This window comes from Xiphophorus couchianus, chromosome 9, assembly GCF_001444195.1.
Source record: "Xiphophorus couchianus chromosome 9, X_couchianus-1.0, whole genome shotgun sequence".
NCBI lineage: Eukaryota > Metazoa > Chordata > Actinopteri > Cyprinodontiformes > Poeciliidae > Xiphophorus > Xiphophorus couchianus.
The window spans coordinates 24,693,029-24,719,918 of NC_040236.1; the positions used below are offsets into that span (position 1 = coordinate 24,693,029).

The 26,890-nt window shown below is 41.0% G+C and overlaps 1 protein-coding gene across 2 annotated transcripts in view; it reads right to left on the bottom strand.

Annotated features, from left to right (window-relative positions):
* tgfbr3 (transforming growth factor, beta receptor III) overlaps positions 1–26,890 on the bottom strand; it is an 82,385-nt gene that overhangs the window by 48,614 nt on the left and 6,881 nt on the right. For both annotated transcript variants that reach the window (XM_028026709.1, XM_028026708.1), the window contains one exon: positions 3,956–4,143. In XM_028026709.1, coding sequence (XP_027882510.1) covers positions 3,956–4,143 — 188 coding nt within the window. The remainder of the gene's footprint in view (positions 1–3,955; positions 4,144–26,890) is intronic.

Consider the following 26,890-nt stretch of genomic DNA (forward strand, 5'->3'; position numbering starts at 1 on the left):
TAAGAATCTGAGATATACCACAAAACCCAACATATTTCCTAAATCAGCCATTTGCAATCCAAAAAGTCATTTTTCCCCTCAGTCCAGCAAAACAGAGCCACAAATGTTACGTGAACTGTTTTGTTTCTATTTTTAGGTTTAAAATAAAGAAAAACATAAAAGTTTTTAAAATAAAACAAATGGAATGGATAAACTCTTTTCTGTGGGATGCTGAAATAATGTTAAAAAAAAAGTTTAAAACCTAAAGACAAAAAAATGAATCCAAGAAGAGTCTTCTATTGTGGAAATTCAGTGCCATTATTCCATAATAAAAGAGGAACAAACTACTAAAAACATGCCTTCATTATTTGAGCTATACTTAAAAACATTAGCCAGTTCTTGTCAATTTTTAGTCAAAAGTATTAGGAGCCACTGTGGAAGGTTCAAAAGCCACTTGCGGCTCTGGAGCCTCTTGTTGCAGATCCTAAAGGCTCCTGTGTGGGACAGAAAGTTTGTGCTTGACTAACTTAATGACAGTTAATAAGGTTTTTATTTGGAATCCTGGTGATCTAAAAACATTATCAGCTTTAAGGTTTGGGAGAAACTCTTTCACAATGTAATCTCTTGATCGCAGGACAAACTGTTTACTTGGAGCCATCAAGGATAAATAATGGAGAACAAAGTGGCTGTTTAACTCTGCTCTTTTAAGTGAACGTGGCCAAGGAGATTTGAGATCTCTTTATCTCTCTTTATTTACCCATAATTCCTTTAATCTATCAGACAACCTCTTCTTCCTGCCATGAAAGATCAGGGGCAGATTAAGCTGGTGACGGTGTATCTCCACCACACTCCCACTGAAGGCTGGTGGAGGAGGAATTTGAGTCCAAACAGGGCACTGTGCTCCACAGCTCAGGTGGACCAGAGTGGAAAGAGGTGCTGGTTGTCCTTCACAGGCTCTTATCTAATCAAAAGCAAAGATCTTGATAACCACAGTGAGCTTCAGCATGGTCAGCTGGTCCCAAAGTGACCTTCTGCAGCCAAGGATGGACTATAGGGTGAGCTGAACCTACAGATATGAGAAGATGACTTGACTCCAAAGCAACATGCCGAGCTCACTGATGAAAGAAAACATTCTGTGCATTTCTGAAAAGAAAATATGAGGCTCCCTGGAAAAAAATGATAAACATTAACTCTAAGGAGACTTGTAGAGTTTTGAGGGTTTATTTTTTAAAAAAAAAAGAAAAACAACCAAAAGCTATGTCGGGTTAGAGGCAAGGGCCTTGTGTGAAATAAAAACAGCATTATTTAAGAGGCAAAAACTAAAGAGGTAAAGTAAAGTGATTAAAGAAGTAGTTATATTTATGGCCTTTTTTTCACTCACACTCATGTTCTCAAGTCTTTATGAAGAACACAGATGGGATTATCTCATCAGAATGTATTTCTGGTGATATTTCATCAATATTACAGCACACATGATTAAACCTGAGTAAAGCCAACATATTTTGAAGCTGTTAGTTGACAGTGAACCAAGGTGACTTAGTATTTACTGTCTGTAATGCAAAAACTAAGTTTAGCATGTTGATTAGTAGTTTTATTTAGAGAAGTGGGAAGTAAATGTAAATGGTGTCACAAAGGAAGAAGGCTTTATCTTTGTGTGGTTCATGTGGTTCTATGTTATTAATAGACAATGTGCACAAAAAAAACTGAACACTGGAAGACAAGGCAAATAATATTGATCTGATAAATTATTAGCTTAAGTAAGCTCCATGTGACAGAGTTTGAATAAATTCACTCAAACTCCTGAGTAGACAGATTTGTAGTAGGGCCAAGATTTTGACACCTTAATTTAGATTAACTAATTTTAAAGCGTGAAAAATTTTAATGCAATTAGTCGCTTTTTTGATTGTTTGTTTGATTTTACATACCAAGTTTCTGGCTGGAACCCTTGTATATGTGCATTTCTGGTACAACCGTAAATCTGATGCAGAAGCAACATCCACAAACAACAACCATGGACGACAAAGCCACTTCTCTTGGGTCACTGGGGTTTTAATTTTTGCTTCATAAAACAATCTGATCAGACAATGGAAAAGACTATTGCTGTTTTCAAGTTGTCCTAAAAGGAGTTCGCCTATCAGTGAAGCTATTCAAGCTTGAAATAGCATCTCGATACTAAACATGTAGCAGAAGCACAAATGTCCCCAACACTAATGTCAGTGATCGACCACAGTCCACATTTCTGAAGAAGTATTTAAAAACAAGTGCTAAATGAATGATCAGGGGTTCGCACCAATTTGATGGACGAATAACCTAAATAACAGGTGCAAAACAATAGATATCTTTGTTGTTTGTTGTTGAGCCCATTTGTCAATTTATTCAATAATTTACCAGGAAGAAGTGGCTTTAAATTGAAAATGCTGCTTTTTTTTACATTGTTATCTATTAAAATACAATTAATTGCAATTATTTAAGTGATTAGAGATCCTGAAATTAACTCCATTAGAAATTATTCGAGTCCAAACATTAATTTGTAGATATGATAGATGTGCTTCGAACCATTGCCTTATTATGTTATCAATGGATACATAAAAATAATACGAGGAACTCACTTTGCATAAAAATTTCCTCACATGCAGGGAAACTGCTGCAAAAAAACAGTTTTCTGGATCATCGTGAACTTTAGTGTGACAGGTTTTGTTGCAGCCAAGAAGACCAGGCCAGCTCCAGAACCGTCTCCTCCTGAGGAATGTGCTGTAGAATTATGGATGACAGGGCTGGCTATACTTCTGTACATAAACTGAGGCCTTTACTTTTCACAGTAAAGTGTCTTCATACAGTTCATGTGTTTGGAGTGGGCTTCCTTACATTTCTGTCCAAAAACACCACCATGAGCAGAGTATGATCAAAATACGAAATGGACACAATACTAGCCAACATGATGAAGTACCATGTCACAAGCCAAAAGACATGAAGTGGATCAAAGATCAGAACGTTTACAGTTTGGATGCATCTCCAAAAACTCTCTGGATCTGTCGAGCCTTCACATAGAAACTAAAATCAAGCAGGTCAGAGTTAGCAGACATTATGAGGAAGGAAAAATTGTACGTCTCATAAATTTGGTGCATTTGCTGAGACTAGCTTTTGGAAAATTTAAAGTGACTTTTAGTATTCTGCAGAATAGCCTAGAAAGAAGCAAAAAAATTAAAAGGCTACACACTGTTATCTACTATACAGGAACATTCACAGTTTAAACCTGTGATATCTAGGCCTAAGATACATGCAACAAAAGCAAATAATGGAATTATTATTTGCAATTATCATCTATATGAGAGAGCAATTATCAAATGGGTATTATTAATATTATGTTGTAAAACGCCTCAGGAGTGCAGGAACAGTTCTTCTGCTGCAAGTACCTCAAAGCTGCTTTCTGGATTCCACTCAGCAGCTCCGAGCTGCAAGCCTGCACATGCTACCCTACACACTGTGGTGACAGTTAAAAATCCAGACGCGAGACTTCTTCACGCATGATTCACGTTCAAGGTATGGCTGACGAGCCGCAGTCCAGCCACAGGATCTGCGGCATAAACCCTGAAGATGGGGAGGGGTTTCACTATCAGGAGATATGAAGAGGACCAACAAAATACTTGATCCTTTTCTCGTTCTTTGAAAAAACCTTTAGGTTCAGGTCTAGAAAGCTGATGTAATCGGGTTCGGATAACAGTCGCTTTACTTGGTGAATCTGTCTGAGTTCATCACATATTGCTGTGTGTTGAAAGGTCACACCAGTGTATCATAATGTACAGAGAGTGTGGATTTTCTCACAAGCTGGACATGAGGGGATGGCCTTTTTCAGGAGATAGATAGATGAGGAGGCGGAGCTAATTCAGATCAAGTGTGACAAAGTTGAACTTTAGTCTTTAGAAAAAGATATCCTCAGACTTTTCTTGACTTTGTTTTTCAAGTGTGAATGACTCACTCTTGCAGGAGTGCTGTCTGGGCCCTCTGCAGCATGTCCTCTCAGGTTAATGACGTGGACCTCCTGAGACAGACTCATGGTGCCTTTGCTTGCACAGCCTGACATGGCGGTGAAGCTCTTCAGGATGGCCTGCACAGGGTGTCCGGTCCCGACCGGCAGCAGCTCACACGGACTGCGAAGCAATGGCCCTTCAATGCAAAAAAATCACAAAGAACACATACATCACATATATATTAAGGGAATATATGTTTGCAAAGTTTAACCCTAACCATAAGCACATGTTGGATAGTACGAAGTTAAGCAATAAATAACAGCTTTATATAATTATTCGCTCACCTTGAATTTTTCCCACTCTTTGGCAGAATAGATTACAGGAAACTGACACTGCTCATTGCCATGAACATATCATGCCTACAGTGAGACATGGTGGTCAGATTTGATTCAAATCCCAGTAAAATACTAAGAAGTTTGTAGTTGCTTTGGTCAAAAACGGCAAGGCACCTTAATCAGGGTACCTGTAGGTCTCAGCAAGTCAAATTTAAGACTTTTTAATACCTTTTTAATGCCACTTTGAATAAAATGTATAACCAAAATACAATAAATATAGAGGATGATGGGAGATTCTGCTCCACTACAATCAAGCATGGCAAAAACTAACATTTCGGAGGCTGTTTGCGGATATCAGCCAAATCTGTGTGCTTCTCACACTGCATATGGCTCTCTACCGTCTTAACTCCCGTAGCACCAAGTTTAAAAGATTTCTTTGTTTGTTTTGTTTTTTACAACCTTGTATTGGTTGGCAACGGAAGTGAGCCAGTAGCAAAAATTAACGTCATCCAGGCAACTCAACAAAAGAGTTGAAGTTATGATTGAGTCGTGTATACAGAGGGGAGCACCCTAAATAAGGACAAGATTATGTTTTAATTATGGTCTTTGTCAGTGCTTATTATATATGAAACTACATTTAAGCAACAAGATTTATGGGTTGTTTACAGGCTGCACTGAAGAATGAGGGCATGCCACACTGTACACTTCCATTCTGTCTGCCATCTGTACGACCCACTTACTCAAAGTCAGGGTCTTTACTTTGTCCCCCAAAGGCAGCGTGGTACATAACAAGATTCAGTCATTGAAGCAAAGCAGCACACCGCCCAGTAAAATGTGGCTATAACAAGGTCAGGTTTTCACCTCTCAGTTCATCCAACAGCCTTGTACCAGTCAGGGCCCGCTAACATTTCAAATGCACCGCATTAAACCCGCAAAGCTTGCCAACAGCAATCTGATGGAACATGTGGAAACAATTAAAGCTCGAGCGCAAGACAGTTCGATGGCAATTGTAAATTTTCCCCCGACTGAAAACATAGTGCCTCAGCAGAGGGATAAACCGCTGGGGAAAAGTCAGCTTCTTTTTCAACCTCAAACACACAGCCATTGTTTTCTCTTTCTGTGCTCTCCAACAAGTCTATGTTAGATCAGCATAAAGCTGCACATCACACATGGCACAGGTCCCCTGCGTTTGTTGTGAGAAAATCAGGCACGTTTTATTGTTCCCATACTTATCTGACAAGGAAAAAAGCTATCTCGAGCTGAATTTTGTGCCGCCTCACTATTTATCCAAACACAGGGAGACAGAAGCTTATTAGGAGCTTAAAAATCATGTTTAAACTGATTAAGACAAAGTAAGATCCCGTAAGGCGATAAAAACAGAAGGCCTAATGGCAAAAACCTGTGTTGGATCAGTATTTCCACCCTCTGCCTTTGACCCCTATACCCGTTTCCTCCCAAAGGAGCGCAGGCAATTCCCTCCCTGAACATGTCATCACATCTCACTCCCACAAACACATCCGAGGGCACTCCGACTCACTTTTTCCCCCGTACTCACATGGAGAATAACAAACAACCGCCAGACAAACAAAGAAAAACGCAGCTCCTTGTCAGAGACTTCCAAGAGATTACAGCACCAGCTGGAGAATGATCTGATTTTCTAATTGTTTGGGAGCACAACAGAACAAAAGATATAAAGAAAGGGAAAAAAGGAAGGAGACTACACTTTTTTTGCCAGTACACATTTAGGTAAATAAAGGGATAGTTTAGAAGTTTTAAAGAAAGTTACTGTTAAAAAGTTGATAATAGTGGATAACTTTATTTTCTTGGTTCCTGATATTTGGGCTAGTCTTAGAGGAACCAAGATTAGAGCGAATTATTTATGTTTTTTAAACTTCCAATATCAATATATCTCAGGAACTTCATTTATTGCTATTTTGTAGATTTTTATAATTCACTGCTTCTACTTCCAGATAGTTATTCTATGCAGAAACAACCTACGTGTTTTATACCCAGTATGTGTTTCACACAGGAAGATAATTGGTGGCCCACCACCTCCAGCCCCCATTTCCTGTGTACATTATGATTGGACTATGCTCATAACCATTCAAAACAACTCTGACAACAGCTAAGCTTCATAAAGTACTGCTCACATAAGTCAACAGAATATTTTTGAGCTTTTTTTTTGCAGCCTCATTTTATTATTAGACATAGACAGTCTGTATAAAATTTGGCAGTTTCAAGAGTTTCAATAAAAATGTATAAACAAAAGCAAAACGGTTATTCCTACTGTGGCTATAATAATTGTATTGTCTCATGCAACAATACATGAGACATGATTTCTTTCATTTTGGGAGGTCTGCAATCAGCTGGTACATGTAAAGCCGATCTTATACACCAATTCTTATCGTCTTCTGTCTCCTTTTCATTTGCCTTGAGAGAGCGCTGACTGACAGACCTGCCACCAGATCACATTTGCATATGCACAGTAAACAATAGTCACCCCACTTTTCCTACTTTAGCCACTATTCCAACAAAAAAGAAATGATATTGGTCAAAACCAGAATCAGTAAATCAGTCTTTTTAAAGGCTGTGATCGCTATAAAACTGCAAGCGGTGCATTTATATTCTGATTATTGTGGTTAGAATATAATCTTTATTGTTTATTTGTAGTTTTTTTTATTTCGATGCAAAAAACCTTTAAGTACCAACCTGCTAAAGATAGCAGTAGTAGTTTACAAGTGCATTCTGTGCAGAATTCTACAACTTTTTTGCCTTTCTGTTCTTCATATACTAAAACTGATATTAGCTGTTCGATTAGTTACGCTTTTCATAGCTCATAGTTTTCCATTAGTAGTTTCAACGTATTCATAATAGTATAGGACGCCACTCCTTAGGTTTTCACACTATGATTGAGCATCTTCTTCACAAGCAGACATATTTGTCACAGTCAAACTTTTCTTTCTTATAAGCAAAGGATACATGTCAGTCTTCTTTCAGCCAGTGCTCAGTAGCAGGTGGGGAAAGGGAAATGCTTCACTATTGCATGCTTCATATATATATCATATATAACAAAACCTAATTCTGGCCCCTCTTGTTCCAGGGACCAACTAATCTGATTTATACTCAAAGAATCTGCTACGAGAGTAATCTACAGGAGGTATGCCTTAACCCTTACAGAAGCCCTGAACTGTCCCTTTAGTTAAATTCCTTGGTTCTGTTTAAAGTGCATATGTCATTTCTATTAGACTAAAACCAGAAGACACAGGAAATAAAGTTAGCATCTGTTGGTTCCACCACATAATCTGTCTGCCTCTCTCCCCCGCTTCTGTCCTCATTTTCAGTAATTCTTCTTTTTCTTTCATCACTGGTTGTGTTCTATCTGGGTCAGGCCTTCTACGCCAACCGCAATAAGTCACAGAGGACACACAGTAATGGCCACACAGGCTTTTAAATTTGGATATTGTATTTAATAGATACTATTGTATTTATGTAACAGTTTTAAGTCTGACAGTAGGGCATATATATAATTAAGAGATTTCAATGAGTCGATATATGTTTCTTATTTGTACCAAATGAAATTCCGCACGTTTAAAATTGGGTCAAGAAAAAAGCCCTTTGATGTCATTTAAAAATGGCTGCTTAGGCTTTAAACACTGATGCTGACTGCATTATTATCAAGAGAAAGATCTGAAACTGTTCAGTTTTTGATTCTTGACAGCCACTGTAAAATGGAACAAACAAACAAAGGCTCAGAAATAGATTAGCTTGTTTAGATTATGGAATCCAGAAAAAACATGGCAGCTGTCCAGACTGCTGTAGTTCACTGGAGCCACACTGGCCTTAAAAAGCCTAAGGGAAGCTTGTTTTGAACGTTAAAATAAGTTACATAATAGCTTAAAAGTGACACGCTTCATTTCAGACAGGCATCAGGAAAGGCAACTTTCAGTGACAGTCGCTGCTGTAAAAACCACGTGTAATAGTGAAACAAGACTTTGTGGTTTTAGCTCTGAGGCTGAGAAGTTAAAAGCATTTAGAAACTTTCACCACCTCGCTTATTCTCTCTGGTAGTGGCTTCAGAAACGAAGCTACCGGGACTTGAGCTGAGTCTCAAACTGAATTAATATGCAGGAAAACCATCTCACTGCTGATTAAAAAAATAGTCACCTTAAAGCTCGTGGCAACAGAGGATATGCACCAGTAGCTATAAAACATGTGATGTTCAAATTGCCCCTCCTTTTCTAATTCTTATTATTTGTGTTCAGAGCAACAACCACAAAGAGAAAACGGATACCTAACACACAAATGCGCTTCTAGCATGACTCACTGGTAGGTGTATGGAGGTGTTTTTGTTGTAAGGCAAGATGATTTAAGAAAAACTGAACACTTAATTTCATCAACCCAGTAAGCTTTGTTACTGTTCTTTTGATATCTTAAGAGGGACTCAGCTTTTCCTCAGCATAACTGTACCTTCACTATGATCTTCAGTAAGCAGGTTGTTTCTCCTTGTGACTGATTTCCTACATATTGAAAGAAAATGAGGTGGAATATTCATAAACAGCTTTTCTGAGGTTGATGTGTCCTCACCATAGTAACACAGAAAGACTGAGATGCAACTTGTAACACCAGCTCAGCAAAAAACACCACTTTGGAATCTTTCGATCTGTATTAAACTGAAAATGTGGATGAAAAGCTGCAGCTTTTTTTAAACTTAACTCTTCATCTCATTTTATGTTCTTGCTTAGTGTTGTTATGGGCATTTAAATTTGAAAACATTATTATTCATCAACATTTTCCACCCCAAGAGCCCTCAATCGCTTGAGCAGTCCTGTTTTCTGTTTGATCGCTCTACTTTGGTGATTCTTGTTACTGTGAATTCAAACTTCCTTCAATCATTTTTATTGTCATTGTGTTTAAAGTTCAGGTGCCCTGTCTGCTTCTGCGTCTGATTACATTCTGAACATATCCACTCTAGTTTTGCAGGGACGTTCAAGTCGAAGCGTCAGAAATCGAGGCAGACATTTTCACTGTTAGAGGTTAAAATATAAATTGTAAAATCTGAAGCTGTCACCTTCCGTTGTCCTTCATTTTAGTGAGCGTAACACTCTTCTCAGTTGTGGTCAGATTCTCCAGAGTTCATGAGAGGGACTCTCTGCAGAATGACTGATTGCTCACAATGTGTTAAACACATGGACATGAAAGACTAAGCACCAGTGACTGACGTTCACCTTGACCTATGCTTCTTACCACACAGTTAAAAGTTTATTTGTTCAATTTTGGCTTTGGTTGGGGAACAGAGGGGTCTTCAGTATCAAGTATGCATAACACAAGCCTAACAGAAATCTTGAATTTGCCTCCTAAGATCACTGCAGGCTTTATTTATTTTTGCAGAAGGACATTAATTATTCTCCTTTTATTATTCTACTCTGCTTAAATGCCGTTTAGCCAGTCTGGTATAGTATTAGAGGTAGGACAGGAAGTGAGACAGAGAGGGAGAGGGGCAGAGGTAGACAGAGAGAAGGACTATGCCAGCAAACACTTTTGATATATTTGAACAGTGTGAAATCCAGCCAGTGATGTCACCAGACACTTTTCACAGTCCTTGGCAGGGTGAATTTGGACCCTAACATCATCTATGATTTAAACAGTAATGTTGTTCAGATATTCTCTTTGAATGCATTAGTCATTCCACAGACTTTCAGTGTGTAATAAAATAAAACGGATTCAAAGATTTGTTTTCATTGTTGTACAAGCTACTCACATTTCCTACTAATCGATTTCAGTGGCTGGGGGAAAAAATCCCTCTAAGAGACAAAATAAGAAGTCAGCTGGTGACTAGACTAGTCAAAACCTCAGAAGTCCGACCTTCTTCCAGTCAGTGAATGCCTCAGATACTTTCTTCTTTTTTTCCCTTTTTTACAAAAATCACTAAGAGAAACTAAACAAAAATGCTGACAAAATAAGATAATGTTATTTTTTTCCCCTCCCCTTTTTTAAACTCATACTGCTCTCATGAGGTGAGATTTTCACTGATTCTTTTAATAAAAGATTATACAAATATTAACCTTAACAACCCCTTATGGTGACAAGTTAAATAAAATCAACATTCCTTTTGTAAGGGAAGCAGCTCAGCTCCACTGTCACAGCAGCAGGACGATATGTTTTATCCTCCATCACGCTCTGTCATATTTCCTTGATTTAAATCTAAAAATACATATTTAATTGGATGCTTCTAACAAAAGAATTACCTCCTGTTTAATGTTGTTTGTTTGGTATCATGATTAATGCATTAAAGTGTGTTTGTGTTTCATATTTCCATTGACTGTACCCGCAAGAGGAAAAAGAGGAGTCTGTAAATGTTAGAAATAAACAGGCCTAAAATGTTCACAATAATATTCCAAAATGTTTGTCTCGCCTTGCTCTCATGAAGTGAATATCATATTATCTCCTTTCTTTAGCTGAACATACATTATAATCTGCTGATCTAGTGCTTTGATCACTTTGTTCCTTGGTGTGTTTGCAAACGACAACAGTTGTTTGTTGCATCATTCATCCATTTGGTTCATAATCCATTGGAAAGACTTCATGCAGTAAAGTGTATTCTTAAAATTTGGTCAGTTTCTAACATCAGGACAAATACTTTGTCAGCACATATTCATATTAAAGGCATAAAACAGTCAAGTGATAAATGTACATCAGGAGAATACAAAAACAGAAATTTCCGCTCTGCTGTACCCTTACGGAGATACACACCTCTGCTTCCAGGAAATACACTTTATTTTCTTCAACACTGTAACACCGAGCCAAGAAAAGGGTACAGGAAGTGACGTCAGTCTGTGTGCCAGTTAGGGACAAGGCTGATATTCCCACAAAGCCATTTCCGAAGACAAACAAACAGAACTTTTCCCTTGTGTGTGAACATGCAGATATAACCCGTTCCCAGTATTTCTGAAGCTACTATTGCTCAAGTTTCTACTAAACAATAACAGAGAAGCAGACAACAAGTTATTCTGGACATTTTTAATAAACAATGTTTATCCAATATGAAGATAATGGAACAAATAAAACGTTTCTCAATACATCTGCATCCAGAGCAAAATGAAACAGTTGGCCTTTGAGGTATTGTATCAAATCTTCTTCTCTAATTCCCATGCACCACTTCAAGTCAGCTAGAAGTACACAATATTCTACTCTCTTCTGTTTTCCTAGGGTTTAGACTTAAGCTCTGCAGTGTTGACATTAGCGCAGCCCACTCACCCCTGAACCTTGAGCCACTACGACAGGAAGTAACTAAAGCCTTTCATAAGGGTAGTGTAAGTTCAGTTCACCAGCGTGCCTATGAAAAGGATTTATCTCTGGACTGTAAACCGAAGAGAAGGAAGCTGGAATGGAATGAAGTGAGGAGGGAAGGGGGTCGAGCAGACACTCCATTAGGGAAGTTGTAAACTCCCAGATCAAAGTGTGAAATCTGAAGTCAAATATCCAACAAAACTCTCTTTGTAACTTAATATCAGCCACAGGCTCCTATTTGGCGAAGTCGTCTGCATAATCCCATCAGTTGGCATATAATTGACGAGACAGTTTACAGAGAAGAAATTCTACAGATTGTTCTGACTGTCTGAAGGAGATGCGACACAAGACTGGATATCCAGACAAAGTCTCTTTCACTCACAAAGTATGTTAACAGGTGCTGAGATAATAAATTACTCTCCTGTGAATGGTGAAAAAACCTATACAGACAACATAGAAACTAAATTCAAAATAAAAGAAGAATCTTTGTCATTTTAATGGAAAAATCATAAGAATGGAGCAGAAAAAATAACACTTAAAAGCCTAAATCAAGCCACGAGATGTGTTTTACATTTAAAAACAACATTCACATGCAGACAACTTTTCAAGATTCTCAGAATGACAAAGTGAATGGTGCACATGCTCTGATATGAGATTCTCAGTGAAAATACCTTGAGAATATCACAGTATTTGCTTAAAACCTTAGAGCAGCATTATGTAATATGGTGTAGCTTCAGACAAGAAATTGTCCTTACTGTTCCTAAAATAGCTTTTGGGTTACCGTAGTTGCGAAAATGTTTAGTTATTGTTCTTATAAGAAATACACTTCTGCAAAAAATATAGAATAAACACTACATTTAGTAATACTTTTCAAGTACTGATTGCAGAATAATAAAATTTTTCACCCTTATTATATAAAATAACACAAGTATTGCAAGTTGATATTAGCTTGCTAAATTAGCAGCGCTATCTGCCCTGGCAGACAATGCAGGAGGTTTTGGTGGGGCAGTGTTGTGTTCCTCAATGCAACATACAACCAAAAACGACCTCCAAAATCAGTTCTTTCAAACATCATTCCTTGTAATTTGGAATTTGTCAAGATAGATTTAACACACAATTTTTTGCTTACTTTAGCGATAAATGATCAGATAAATGCCCATCCCTACATAATACACACAGTATCAAAACTACTGCTAGTTTCTGCTGCTGATGCTATCACATTAGCTAAAGCTAAAGCAAAGTTGCTAACACAATTGTTTCCACAGCCACATCATTATGAATAAGTGACTTTTGTCCCTTTACACCAACCTTTGAGCGTTCTTTTTACCTCAATATTAGGAAAAATAAACCTAGCAGGGAGTTTATAGCAGAGGTGGGGACTCGAGTCACATGACTTGGACTCGAGTCAGACTCGAGTCGTTAAAATCACGACTTGAGACTTGACTTGAAAAAATGCTCAAAGACTCGGACTTGACTTTGACTTTCATGCCATTGACTTGGGACTTGACTCGACTTGAAGCTGTTTACTTGAAAAGACTTGATATTTTTTACTCAAAGTCTTAAAATTTAAAACACATTATTTATAAAGTGGCGTCATTAATTAATGTCACTCATTCCGTATCAATATGCGCAGACCGTCACTATGGTTTTCCTCTCTCCTTATGTATGTATGTGTACGTAGCTGCAGCACAACCAATCAAATTAACAGGATTTGGACGTTTAAAAAAACGCGGCAAAGCTGCAGAGCTCAGGGAACGAAATACGAAATAACCGCTCGAATATGCTTCCGCGAGTAATTTCTTTTGGCTACGTAGGTTATGAACTTTCGACTAAAAAACGAACTGCAACTTGTAAAACGTGCAAGAAGAGAATATCGGATGGAGATGCCACGACGTCCAACTTTGTCCGGCATTTGAAGCTTCACAAAGATCGGTAGGTGGCACTTTTCTTTTGCTGTAAGATAGCTGACTTTAGCTAACTTCGTGTTAGCATGTGCACTCCGGGTTAAATTGGTGATTATTTACCATAAATCCGGTCCTTCAAATGCCTCCACAAATAATGTGCACCGTGTTAGCTCAGGAAGCCGGTGGATAGTGAGCGGGGCTCCGGAACAGAAAGCAGATTCTGGACCTGAACACAGGGAACAGAGTCTCTCTGTCCCATCATGATGATGAGCCGGGTCTAGTATCATCTAAGGATGGTTGGTGTATTTGAAGACATCTACGTTGGGAAATTATATTGACAATATATTGTTTTGACAGGTCAGAGAAAAGAGGAAAAAACTGCTGTTATGGTTCTTTGTATTGTGCTGTGGAAATGTCAGCATTTTCGTCTTTTTTTATTGAATATCAAGTTTAACAGAACTGGGCAATAAAGTGGTCCAATTTAAAAATGTTTTTTTATACTTTGTGTTCAGCTACACATGTTCTATCATTTGAGATAAATACATATTTTAAAACGAACAAATGGTCTATTATTGGAATTTTATGTATAATTGCAAATTATAAAAAAAATATAAAATAAAAACGACTCGAAATGACTTGAAATTAAAGGTTCCTGACTTGAGACTTGACTCGACTTTTGCCTGTCTTTACTTGAGACTTGACTCGGACTTGAGGACAGAGACTTGAGACTTACTTGAGACTTGCAACACAGTGACTTGGTCACACCTCTGGTTTATAGTCTTCTTGTCACTGACAGTAGCATCACAACAGCACATGCTACTATTGTGCTTTGCTTTGTAATGAATCGGTCAGCCCTATATTCTAGAGAATGGGTGGAACGTAACACATTTTATTGGTACTGACAGTAAAGAGGCTCCCTGTGAATTAGCCCTGACAAATGTCATGGGCACCTGTTGGTAAACCATCAAAGATGTTACGAAAAAAAAAAGACTACATGACCAATTACACAGAGCATATGTAGCCACAGGCAAGCAGTGAAGATAGAAAGTGCTGCATTCCTCTCTGCTGCTAAATACAGACGTAAATCAGAGGGCTTTGAAGAGATGGATGACAAGGCCGATTCCCACAGGAACACAGGAGCCACTGTGGAAAGTGAGACAGCTGGCTGAGAACAGGCCTGTGTGCGTATGACTAAACACTTTACTAGCTGTGTTACCTTCATATGTCGTTACTGATGGGTGCTGACATGTGCTGTCTCGACCTATAATATCAAGACTAAAACATGTAGTCGGCACAAGAAGCGACACAAAGGAGAAAATGGTTAAACGCCATGATGAGTCATTAGATAGATTACAGGTTAATGCACTTTGCAGGAAAACAAAAAACAGCAGGAATGCTAGAGTAGCAACAATGGTGTCACAGGATTAATATGCTTGAACTGGGAGACATTATCTAAACCAAGCAACTGCATGAAAAGTGAGACACCAGAAGTCAAATGCAACTGCTCTCAGTTAATCCAATGCAGTTTGATACTAAAAGTACCTAGGCATAACAGCCTGTGCTTGGCAATATGCAGAAAGGGTTAGAGCTACTCGAAGGACATCTCTCTCATCAGTCATAGAGGCTTGAAAAAGCCATTGTATTTGACAGCAGCTTGGCGGGGGTTCAGCAGGAGCCTCCTAGTATTAACTTTAGGATTTAAACCCAGTAAGGGAAACAGGGAGGTGTGCCCTGGGGCAGTTTGTCTCATCCCGTTTAGTATCAGCTCTTTCATTTCTCATGGATTATCTGGTCTCCTCAAATATAGTATTAATAATCCACAAATATGTTTGCCAAAAAGTGGGGATGCATTAAACAGATGCATTGACTCAAACAGAGATCTGGTGGTCAGTATTGCAAAATTTAGCTGAAGTTGTTTGAGCTCATCTGACTAGTTAGTTGAAAACTCAAAAACCCAACATCTATTCCCATTATGATCAATAAAGTACTTCTGAATTTAATTAAACACTCTTCAGTGTGGATCTTGTTACTGTAGGAAGAAAATTCAAAATTAGATATTTAGAATGTTAGTGTTGCACGATAAGTGTAAAAGGTTTAAAGGTAAGAAGCTAAAAAAAGAACAGTATTTTCAGTGGAGGTACTGTATATAATCCTTTTATTGAGTCTGCTATCAACAGATTTTGGCATTTAGCTTTTTCTGCCTTTCATGTCCTCCTCCATGGGCTGCCACCTTATCGTGGTGGAGGGGTTTGAGTGCCCCAATGATCCTAGGAGCTATGCTGTCTGGGGCTTCATGCCCCTGGTAGGGTCACCCAAGGCAGACAGGTCCTAGGTGAGGGACCAGACAAAGTGCAGCCCGAAGACCCCAATGATGAAGGAAAACCTTGGACTTGGTGTTCCCTCGCCCGGACGCGGGTCACCGGGGCCCCACTCTGGAGCCAGGCCTGGAGGGGGGGCACGATGGCGAGCGTCTGGTGGCCGGGCTTTTACCCATGGAGCCCGGCCGGGCTCAGCCCGAAGAGGAAACATGGGCCCCCCCTCCCATGGGCCCACCACCCGTGGGAGGGGCCAAAGGGGTCGGGTGCACTGTGTGATGGGTGGCGGCCAAGGGAGGGGACCCTGGCGGTCCAATCCTCGGTTGCAGAAACTGGCTCTTGGGACGTGGAATGTCACCTCTCTGGTGGGGAAGGAGCCGGAGCTAGTGCGTGAGGTCGAGAGGTTCCGGCTAGAAATAGTCGGTCTCACCTCGACGCATGGCTCTGGTTCTGGAACCAGTCTCCTTGAGAGGGGCTGGACATACTTCCACTCTGGAGTTGCCCAGGGAGAGAGACGTCGGGTAGGAGTGGGCATACTTGTTGCTCCCCATCTCGGCGCCTGTACGTTGGGGTTTACCCCGGTGAACGAGAGGGTAGGATCCCTCCGCCTACGGGTGGGGGGACGGGTTCTGACTGTCGTTTGTGCTTACGGGCCGAACGACAGTTCAGATTACCCACCCTTTTTGGAGTCCTTAGAGGGGGTACTGGAGAGTGCTCCTCCTGGGGACTCCCTTGTTCTGCTGGGGGACTTCAACGCTCACGTGGGCAACGACAGTGAGACCTGGAGGGGCGTGGTTGGGAGGAACGGCCCACCCGACCTGAACTCGAGCGGTGTTCTGTTGCTGGACTTCTGTGCTCGCCATGGATTGTCCATAACGAACACCATGTTCAAGCATAAGGGTGTCCATATGTGCACTTGGCACCAGGACACCCTAGGCCGCAGTTCGATGATCGACTTTGTCATCGTTTCATCGGATCTGCGGCCGTATGTCTTGGACACTCGGGTGAAGAGAGGTGCGGAGCTGTCCACTGACCACTACCTGGTGGTGAGTTGGCTCCGGTGGCGGGGGCGAAAGCCGGTCAGACCTGGCAGGCCCAAACGTGTTGTGAGGGTCTGCTGGGAACGTCTGGCGGAATCCCCTGTGAGACGGAGCTTTAACTCCCATCTCCGGCAAAACTTCGAACACGTCCCGGGGGAGGTGGGGGACATGGAGTCTGAGTGGACCGTGTTCCGTGCCTCCATTGTCGAGGCGGCCGATCGGAGCTGTGGCCGCAAGGTTGTCGGTGCCTGTCGCGGCGGCAACCCTCGAACCCGTTGGTGGACACCTTCGGTGAGGGATGCCGTCAGGCTGAAGAAGGAGTCCTATCGAGCCTTTTTGGCCTGTGGGACTCCGGAAGCAGCTGATGGGTACCGGCGGGCGAAGCGGCATGCGGCTCGGGCGGTTGCTGAGGCAAAAACTCGGGTGTGGGAGGAGTTTGGAGAGGCCATGGAGAAAGACTTCCGCACGGCTTCGAGGCGATTCTGGTCCACCATCCGGCGTCTCAGGGGGGGGAAGCGGTGCAGCACCAACACTGTTTATAGTGGGGATGGTGTGCTGCTGACCTCTACTCGGGACGTTGTGGGCCGGTGGGCAGAGTACTTCGAAGACCTCCTCAATCCCACCAACATGCCTTCCACTGAGGAAGCGGAGCCTGGGGACTCTGGGTTGGGCTCTCCAATCTCTGGGGGCGAGGTCGCCGAGGTGGTTAAAAAGCTCCTCGGTGGCAAGGCCCCGGGGGTGGATGAGATCCGCCCGGAGTTCCTTAAGGCTCTGGATGTTGTAGGGTTGTGTTGGTTGACGCGACTCTGCAATATCGCATGGACATCGGGGGCAGTTCCCCTGGATTGGCAGACTGGGGTGGTGGTCCCCCTGTTCAAAAAGGGGGACCGGAGGGTGTGCTCCAATTATAGAGGGGTCACACTCTTAAGCCTCCCTGGCAAGGTCTATTCAGGGGTCCTGGAGAGGAGGGTCCGTCGGATAGTCGAACCTCGGATTCAGGAAGAGCAGTGTGGTTTTCGTCCTGGTCGTGGAACACTGGACCAGCTCTACACCCTCGGCAGGGTCCTGGAGGGTGCATGAGAGTTCGCCCAACCAGTCTACATGTGTTTTGTGGACTTGGAGAAGGCGTTCGACCGTGTCCCTCGGGGAGCCCTGTGGGGGGTTCTCCGGGAGTATGGGGTACCGGGCCCTTTGATACGGGCTGTCAGGTCCCTGTATGACCGGTGTCAGAGTCTGGTCCGCATTGCCGGCAGTAAGTCGGGCTCATTTCCGGTGAGAGTTGGACTCCGCCAGGGCTGCCCTTTGTCACCGATTCTGTTCATCACTTTCATAGACAGAATTTCTAGGCGCAGCCAAGGTGTTGAGGGGATCCGATTTGGTGGCCTCAGGATCTCATCTCTGCTTTTCGCAGACGATGTGCTCCTTTTGGCTTCATCAGATCGTGATCTGCAGCTCTCGCTGGATCGGTTCGCAGCCGAGTGTGAAGCGGCCGGGATGGGGATCAGTGCCTCCAAATCCGAGGCCATGGTCTTGAGCCGGAAAAGGGTAGAGTGCCTTCTCCGGGTCAGGGGGGGTGTCCTGCCCCAAGTGGAGGAGTTTAAGTATCTCGGGATCTTGTTCACGAATGGGGGAAGAAGGGAGCGGGAGATCGACAGGCGGATTGGCGCAGCGTCTGCTGTCAAGCGGGCGCTGTACCGGTCCGTCGTGGTGAAGAGAGAGCTGAGCCAAAAAGCGAAGCTCTCGATTTACCGGTCGATCTACGTTCCCACCCTCATCTATGGTCATGAGCTTTGGGTCATGACCGAAAGAACGAGATCGCGGATACAAGCGGCCGAAATGGGTTTTCTCCGTAGGGTGGCTGGGCTCTCCCTTAGAGATAGGGTGAGAAGCTCAGTCATCCGGGAGGGACTCAGAGTAGAGCCGCTGCTCCTTCACATCGAGAGGAGCCAGTTGAGGTGGCTTGGGCATCTGGTCAGGATGCCTCCTGGACGCCTCCCTGGTGAGGTGTTCCGGGCACGTCCCACCGGGAGGAGGCCCCGGGGAAGACCCAGGACACGCTGGAGGGACTATGTCTCTCGGCTGGCCTGGGAACGCCTCGGGATTCCCCCGGAGGAGCTGGAAGAAGTGGCTGGGGAGAGGGAAGTCTGGGCCTCCCTTCTGAAGCTGCTACCCCCGCGACCCGACCTCGGATAAGCGGAAGAAGATGGATGGATGGATGGATGGATGGATGGATGGATGCCTTTCATGTCCTAGAGTTTGGTCCTTCTCTACCAAACTTTTTAGGATAGATAAAGAATCATCTGCCAAAGAAAATCAGTAATGTTTTGTCTAACTGAAAAAGAGGGCAAACAAATTCAGAGCTTCAGCATTTTTGAAGTTTTCTGGAAGTTTGTTCCAGATTGGTTCTGACTCTGGGGATACAAAGTAGACTTGAACCAAAAGATCTGATTGATCTGGAGGTTTGACAAGATGACAGCAGGTCTTTAATGTATTTTGCTGCTGTTCAAACAAACAATTTATGAATGGTAAAGTATTTTAAAGTTTATTCTCTGAACTACACAGTTTGATTGATCCTTTAGGGGGTTTTTTTAACTTGGTTAAAACTATTGTAAGAAAAAACTGCTATCTTACACACACAGTGTGATTTCAAATCTGCTTCTAATATAACTAATGGCTCACAGCAAGAAAACTTGAAAAAGAAATCCTTAGAAAAATTGATAATTATTGTGATTAAAGAGACATTGAGGTTTCCCAAAATCTTTACTGGCAGACCAATAGTAGCTGTTTTTAAAAATGGGGATTTGGAAACTCACCACAAATGTCTGGTGCATCTCTGCTAAAGAAAAATGCCCATCTTTAGCTGGGCTTTGAAAAAAACTTTCAGAAACTGTAGACATGTTCCTAGTTAGAAATGTCCCAGTTAAGTAATATTTTCCTAACCTGGTTTTACTCAGATGTCTCTAGCTTGTATGTATTTGTATTGTCTTTGTATCAACAGACATTGAGCAACAAAGTTAGGTGAAAGTATGCTGGTTTGGATCACAATGATGGTGCTTCTAGGTATAGACATATTTTCCTTGTTATAATTGTGCATGCAAACTGACAATCTCTTCCTTTTAAGCTCAAGAAAAAAATTATAGGTTACCATAAACAGAGAGCAAAAGCTGAAACAATGCAGAGTCTCTGTGCCAGTGAGGAAGGCCAGTGTGACAGAGCCAGAGGTGAAAAGGGCCAAGGCAAATGCCGCTTTCACACACAGACTGGAAGAGGCTTCATTCCACGGGCCTTCCTCAATAAAAGGGAGGGAAAAGAAGAGGAATGACTTGTCAAATGCCATTCTGCCTCAAGTATTAACACGTACGGAGGAGCTGGGAGAACCTCTTAACTGGACAGTTAACAAAATGCAAAGTGTGATAAATAGCAGGCGGGTCAGGACAGGCACCAGACAGCAAATAAGCTAAGTCTTTCTGACCAAAAAGAAAAACACATTATATGGCCAGACAACATGCATTATGGAAAGTGCAAAGTGGTAGCTAGATTTGTTTAAAATTATGTTTTTATCAAAAACAGTTCCCTTAATATTAACAGGCAGATGTCATTCTGTTGTATGTTTGTACGTACTGTAGTTCTCAGAGTGTTGTACTAGTATCTAACCATTTATGTTAACAACATTGCCAGTCTACAGTGTGCATATTAACCATCTATATTTCCACAAGAGACCTTTGTTCAGTTTGTGACCGCTTTCTCAACAAAACAAAGTTTCTGTTACAATGCCAAAGTTACATAGGTGGAGGGTGCCAGCTTCCTAAATCTGATTTCAATGTGTGTGGTTGCTTAGTGGGCAAAAGCAACGTCCACGTCCAAAATCTATCCAGCAAGAGAAATTGAGGCATAACTAGGCTCAGAGACAGGCATCAGTAGAAATTAGCAATGAAATGAAGCAAGCAGGGGGAGTAAATACACTTAGGTCGTGTGATTAATTGGATTGGGATTCAATGACTGAATGGAGACAGATTGGTAAGAATTAAAAGATTACTAAGAATCTGATAGGACTCTGTGGCTAACACATTGAGTCCTATCAACACATTGAGTCCTATCAATGTGTTAGCCATTGAGAGGACTCAACCTAACCAGCTAAAACCAGGTTTTAAATGGTCCACCTAAAAACCTAGGTTTCTGTTGCCAAAGACAATTTGACATCACTCTATTTGCTTACATTTCATGAAGAAGAAAATTGCGCTCAGTGTCTGAGGTTTTTGTGTTGTTTCGTTCAGTGGTTCTTAGTGCAGAGCCACCATAAGTGAGGGGATAAACTGGTTTTTCAAAAGGTGTGGTTCGTTTGACAACCAAGCAGTGTGAAAGCGATCTACGCCAGCTGAAAATGTAACAATTTTGGTCCCCTATCAAAACGAGTCTACCAGACCATCAGTTGAGAAAACACCCTCTAATTGCTAAAACTAGCAAAACAGTGGCCCCCGATTCGATGTACTTCTCCCTGTCCTGCTCTTCACTTTTCAACCAATTGATGACTTTCTAGAATAACAATAAATCACAATAAATAAGAAGATTTAACTATTTTCTAGCCAAGCACCAGCCTATCTGATAACTTTCTCAAATTTTCACGGCACCTGTGAGTTCTTTTATTTCCTCTAAATCTTTCTTCCTACTTTTACATCCAAAATCAAATTCTGGAACACAAGTGGAAAAAGAGTGCACTGTTTTTCTGAGAATGTATTTTGTTATCTAAGGACATCTAATGAGGACACACTGTCATTCATTGGACAAACATTGGGTTTTCCACAGAACCATTGCAAAAACTTGGACCAGGTCTTTCAGCAAGACTGGACTGGTGGAAGTGGAGTGGGGAAGTTGAGGCCAAAGGAGGGGGCTAGTTTGATGAACGATATCACCCTGGAGGCCGTTAGCTCACACCCCCTAGAAAGACCTTCAGAGTCATTCAGAAAGCTGAAACGACAGCTGATAATAATAAAAGCCAGAAAGTGACGATGTAAACACCTTCCTTCCAAGGTTATCTCAACAAGGAAAGTATGTTTTTGTTATTATTATTCATTTTACTATTCCCCTCTCTTTCTTCTATGAAGTCACAGCATATGTACGGTAACTACAATTCTTACTCTACTACGGCCTCAGTACTCACTATTTTCCACAGAGCCGATAAACACAATGGAAAGCACACTATCAACCCAGATGTCTCCTATTACTGACTCCGACCAAAATTATTTACACATCGTCTTACTGGAACTATGGAGAAAAAGAGTGAGACAGAGAGAGAGAGGAAGGAGGACGGAATTCAGTCTACTCCTTCGGATTTGCGTAAGCATCCTCTTATCGGGACGCTGACAAGACATGGCAGACATGACATATCTATTCGGAGGAATGCATGCGCAGTTTCCTCTCCTTGTGTTGATGTGCTTCTACAGTCGGAAGAATATTTGAGTAAAGAAAAACACAGTAAGTCATCTGTCCTTCCATTTACACTGTGTTGTTAATTAAAGTTGGTAATGCAATGTTAAAGGAGCACTAAACACAGAGGGCCAGAATGAATCCTCCTCCTGGACAGTACTGCTAAGATAAAGGCCTCACCATGGGGGCAGAGCAGACCTGTAATTAGACACAGTCAGGACTCCCGTTGCTATGTAAACATCCCACCACTATGCCTAGAAGCGCGGCCTCGTCGCTGCACCACTCCGGTTCCTCGGTATGAATCACACAGCAACATCTGGTTTAGCGCGCTGGAATGGACTTTGTCGGTTTGGCACGCCGTCCGTGTGTGGAGTGTGTCGATCAGGACCAGACGCCCCACGCCTGCGCCTGCCTCTCTCCTCTTCCCCCCGACTACGCCGACTCTCATATTACAGTGGTTGCACAATACATTCTGGCAGTGCTGACTCTCGCTGGCCCTAAGAAAGCATTGTGGATACAGAGACAAACCTTTTGCTCAACTGTGGTGGAAGGAGGGGGGAAAAAAGTTACAACCACTTCTGGCATTGCAATGACTTGCGTCTGCCAATAATATACAAAATTCCAGACAGAAGGAACTTGTTTACTTTACTGTAAAGCTGAAAGTATAGCATGTGGACTAAATGCTGAGAATGCATTCAGTGTCTTTAGTGCTTTATCCTAGGGAAATGATCATTTTGACCTTTAAAGTCTATAGAGAGGTACTTTAGTCATATGCTAAATTTGACTTTTTGGATTACATGAAAAATACCATCTGTGCAGAAACCTAACACTTTTCAAAAATAATAATTCCTAATGTTATCACTTTCCTAAAACAATGGCCTGCGCCTTTTTACCCCCCCAAAAGTGAGTTGTTGTTTTCTTTTTCTTAAATCGTCTTCGCAAAAAAAAGGTGGTAATTTTTTGCAAACATCACTTTTGGCACAAAATGACATAAGAAAGTGACGATATGAAACGTGGTGGTGGCAGGGTCATGCTGTGGAGAGACAAGTCTCTTACCAGGGAGAAAGAAGAGGGGATTTGCTCAGAATTATAGGAAGATGGAAAAAAGCTAAATGCAGCACAATCCTGGAATAAAGAGGGAAATGGAAATGCAAATGCATGCGACACTTTTTTAGATTTGTTATTCCACAACATTTTTCACAAGTTTCTAGTTGCACAGTTACAAAATGTGACCAAATTCAAAAGATTTAAATACTTTTGCAAGTCTCTGTAATACATGGCATAGCTCCTGAAAGACTTCATTTCCTTGCAAAACACCAAGTCAGCACAAATGCGCCTGCACATCCCCTCCCAAAATGGTGGTAATAGCAATCTGGGGAGAGGCAACCACAAAATGGTAATGATTATATGGAAGGAAAAAAAATATATGAAGACGGCAAAAAGCAACTGAAATATAGATGTCAAAGGTACACTCTTGGTTTCAGGAGCTTTGGGAGGCTCAGAATCAGGGTTACATTTCACCAATAGCAGATTCATTACAGGGTAATCTAAACAATACCCAAGAGCTCTTCCAACTAGTTTAAAGGGAGATCTGAGTGTTTATACAGATGCAACAACATAACAGACATATACAAAGATGAGCGGTAGAGTCTGATGTGACTATACTAAATTATTTTAATAGAAAGCAAAGAAGAAAACAACAAACAAAGCAAGCAAGAAATAAAAAAATTAAGTATCTGTATGTTCTGGTAACCTAATTGGTATTAAAGAGGAACATCTGAAACTTTGTCAGTAAACCAAAACTGTAAGCACGCTTGCTGCCAGTGCACTTTGGAGAAAAGGGCACTTGGTTGTCTGACTGTAAATATCTGTCCCTTGTGACACGATATAACAATGCTTCTTGCGGTATGAGGAAGAATTTAGAGGAAAACTTCATACGGGACTTCATTGTGTTCTAGATCCTGGCATTGTGGGACAGATGATGTTTTCTCTGCCCACAACACAAACTGACTACACTGCTTTTGTTTTCATTAGAGCAAAAGTCAGCTCCGCTGAGTGCCACTCAAATCCCTGGAGAACGGAGAGGAGCTTTTAAATAACAACCTTTGGCGGCAAACAAACTGAAAGTATGAAAAACACAGCCCACAATTTATTTGCTTTGTTTTTGGGATATTTTTTTGTTTTGTAACTATCCCTGCACTGGCAAAGCAAAATACTATGATGTTGCAATAAAAAAACAATCTTTGTGAAATGGACATACTTCTGTCTAAGGTTACTTTGCAACATGACCGTAACTACTTTAACAGATTTTTCATCAAAACATAGGGCTGAGTACCAGACTGATAAAGTTGGTCGGGTTCCCAAGCAAAGCAAAGAAAACCACTGTTGCTATCTAGAGCGGTAATGTCTCCACAGCTTGCATCAAGCTAAGGAGACACCACGGCTGTGGTTATATCTTTCATGGATAACCATGAAAGATATCCATGAAAGATATAACCACAGTCTCCAGAACCAATGTGCAGCAAAGTCTTCTAACTAACTTCTGGAGACAGGAAAATTGGTGGAGATGTTACTAGTGGAGACAAGATGAGACCTAATAGCTGTGGTCTTACCCTGACTTTTCTCTTAGCATTCCAGTATAACCAGACAGCATTTTATGTAATCCACCATCTTAGAAGTTACTTCAAATTAAGGGGTATTTCAAATTTGCTGTGTATAGTGGACAAAATGTTTAAGTGTTGAAATTTAGTACTTTTTTATTGATTTATACTCTGCTTTATCTATTGAGCAGTTGCTCTAGACAGGTAACTTTAACAGATTGTGTTTTGGTAAGTCATTGTTGAAAACCACAAATTATCTTGCTCTACATCTTGGTAAACAACCAAAGAGTTTTATGTAAAATTTGACGGAAGTGTAAGCATTGCATTCTCATGTATCACTAAGGCTTCAATAGCTCTAAAAACTGAAACTCCGAGTGTTGTACCAGTTGAAACAGATAGCTCTGTTTTATCAGAACAAAGATGCTGGGCACTGACTCTTGTCCAGTTTCAAGGTATAGCACCAAAATGTTCCATCACATGGTCTCTGCAGTTTAACTTCCTGCACACACGATTTTAGAAAGTGCCAGAATGGCTAACACTGTCTTTCTTTGTAAGTAGAAGAGAAGCATTCTTTTTTCCAACCTGTTGCTGCTTATTTTTAGTCAGCTAGTTGAAGGAAGTCGCAACAAAATAAGGCCTAAATTCAAGAAGTTTAGCTAAAAAAGAATGATTTAATTGAAGTTTTTATATTAGTGTTCACATTTTTATTTTTTTAACGAATTAACTAAACTCTGCAAGCAATTTTTGTTTTTGCTTTTAGGTTAAAGTTTTTAGAGATACGGCAACTTTGACTACTTTATTCTACTTCTGTAATTTACAGCAAAACAAAGTTATGCTTCACTGAAGCAGACGTGGTTTGAATGAGAAGGTAAAAAATGACTTAAGTGCTGACAGACAGTAGGCTGATATTCTCAACAACTGTTAGGATTCCTTCTGTTTCAGAAAATGCTGGAGAGAATACAGACATGCACATTTAGCAAAACAATGAACGACAGTTTGATAAATTAGTTAGGACAAGTAGCGTTGGTTGGGGCATTTGATGATGTCAACCAGAGCTAATTAACATAGCATGTCAAAGTTCCTAATTTTCTCTTTTTGCTTTGGCTGCTGTTCTGCTTCTGCATAATTGGTAGCATTATGGCGTCATTCCGCACAGTCTGACAAGTACACCTGCTGAGGCCTGCTGGGTCTTTTCATTCTGAGATTGTGTTTGTCAGCACTTTCCTGAGTATTAATCCTCCTTACTCACGACTCTGACATGCACTGTCAAGAAAGGCATGCTGGGAGATAAAAGTGGAAAATCCCACAGAATAGCCTAAATTGTGATTGCCAGGCACTGTGACAGAGCAATATGGAACTCCAAAGTGCTCATAATCAAATAAGTAAATAGAACATTATCAAATAGATACATACGTAAGTACATAGTACATAAATTCAATTTGAATACTTCATTCATTATAAATAGAAATTAAATGTTGCCGTAACTCACATCATTAAGTATCTTCAGATTCATTGTAGATAGTGACGCCGTGGCTGGACGTATAGCAGTCAGTCTTGCAACTAATCTGAAGACGCTGTTGATTTATGACAGTTTCATGACTGTTATAATAGAGACTTTTTTTCCTGAGGCCTTTTTAATTAATTCTGTCAGTTTATTTTCATAAAGTAAGCTTGCATTTTTCATCACAGTGTTTTTCCTGATGCTCAATGTATTCCATACTTACACTTTTCAGCAGAGTGACTTCATATTTCAGTTACTATGAGTGGTTGAAGTTCAATACATTTTCTGTCTGAATGTAAATACAGGTAACCTTCGCAATTTAAAAAGTCTGGAAAAAGTATGGGATTTTTTTTATCTTTGACCTGGTCTGGATAAGAAAAACGAAAAAAAATAAATAAAATCCTCTTTCTATTTCCTTAAAAACAAAAGTCTAACAATGTTTATTAAATGCATTGGGTTTTACACTCATTTATATTATAGAGACATAACATATATTTGATTTGTCACATCACATCTTCTGTGTTTTGATTTTGAAGT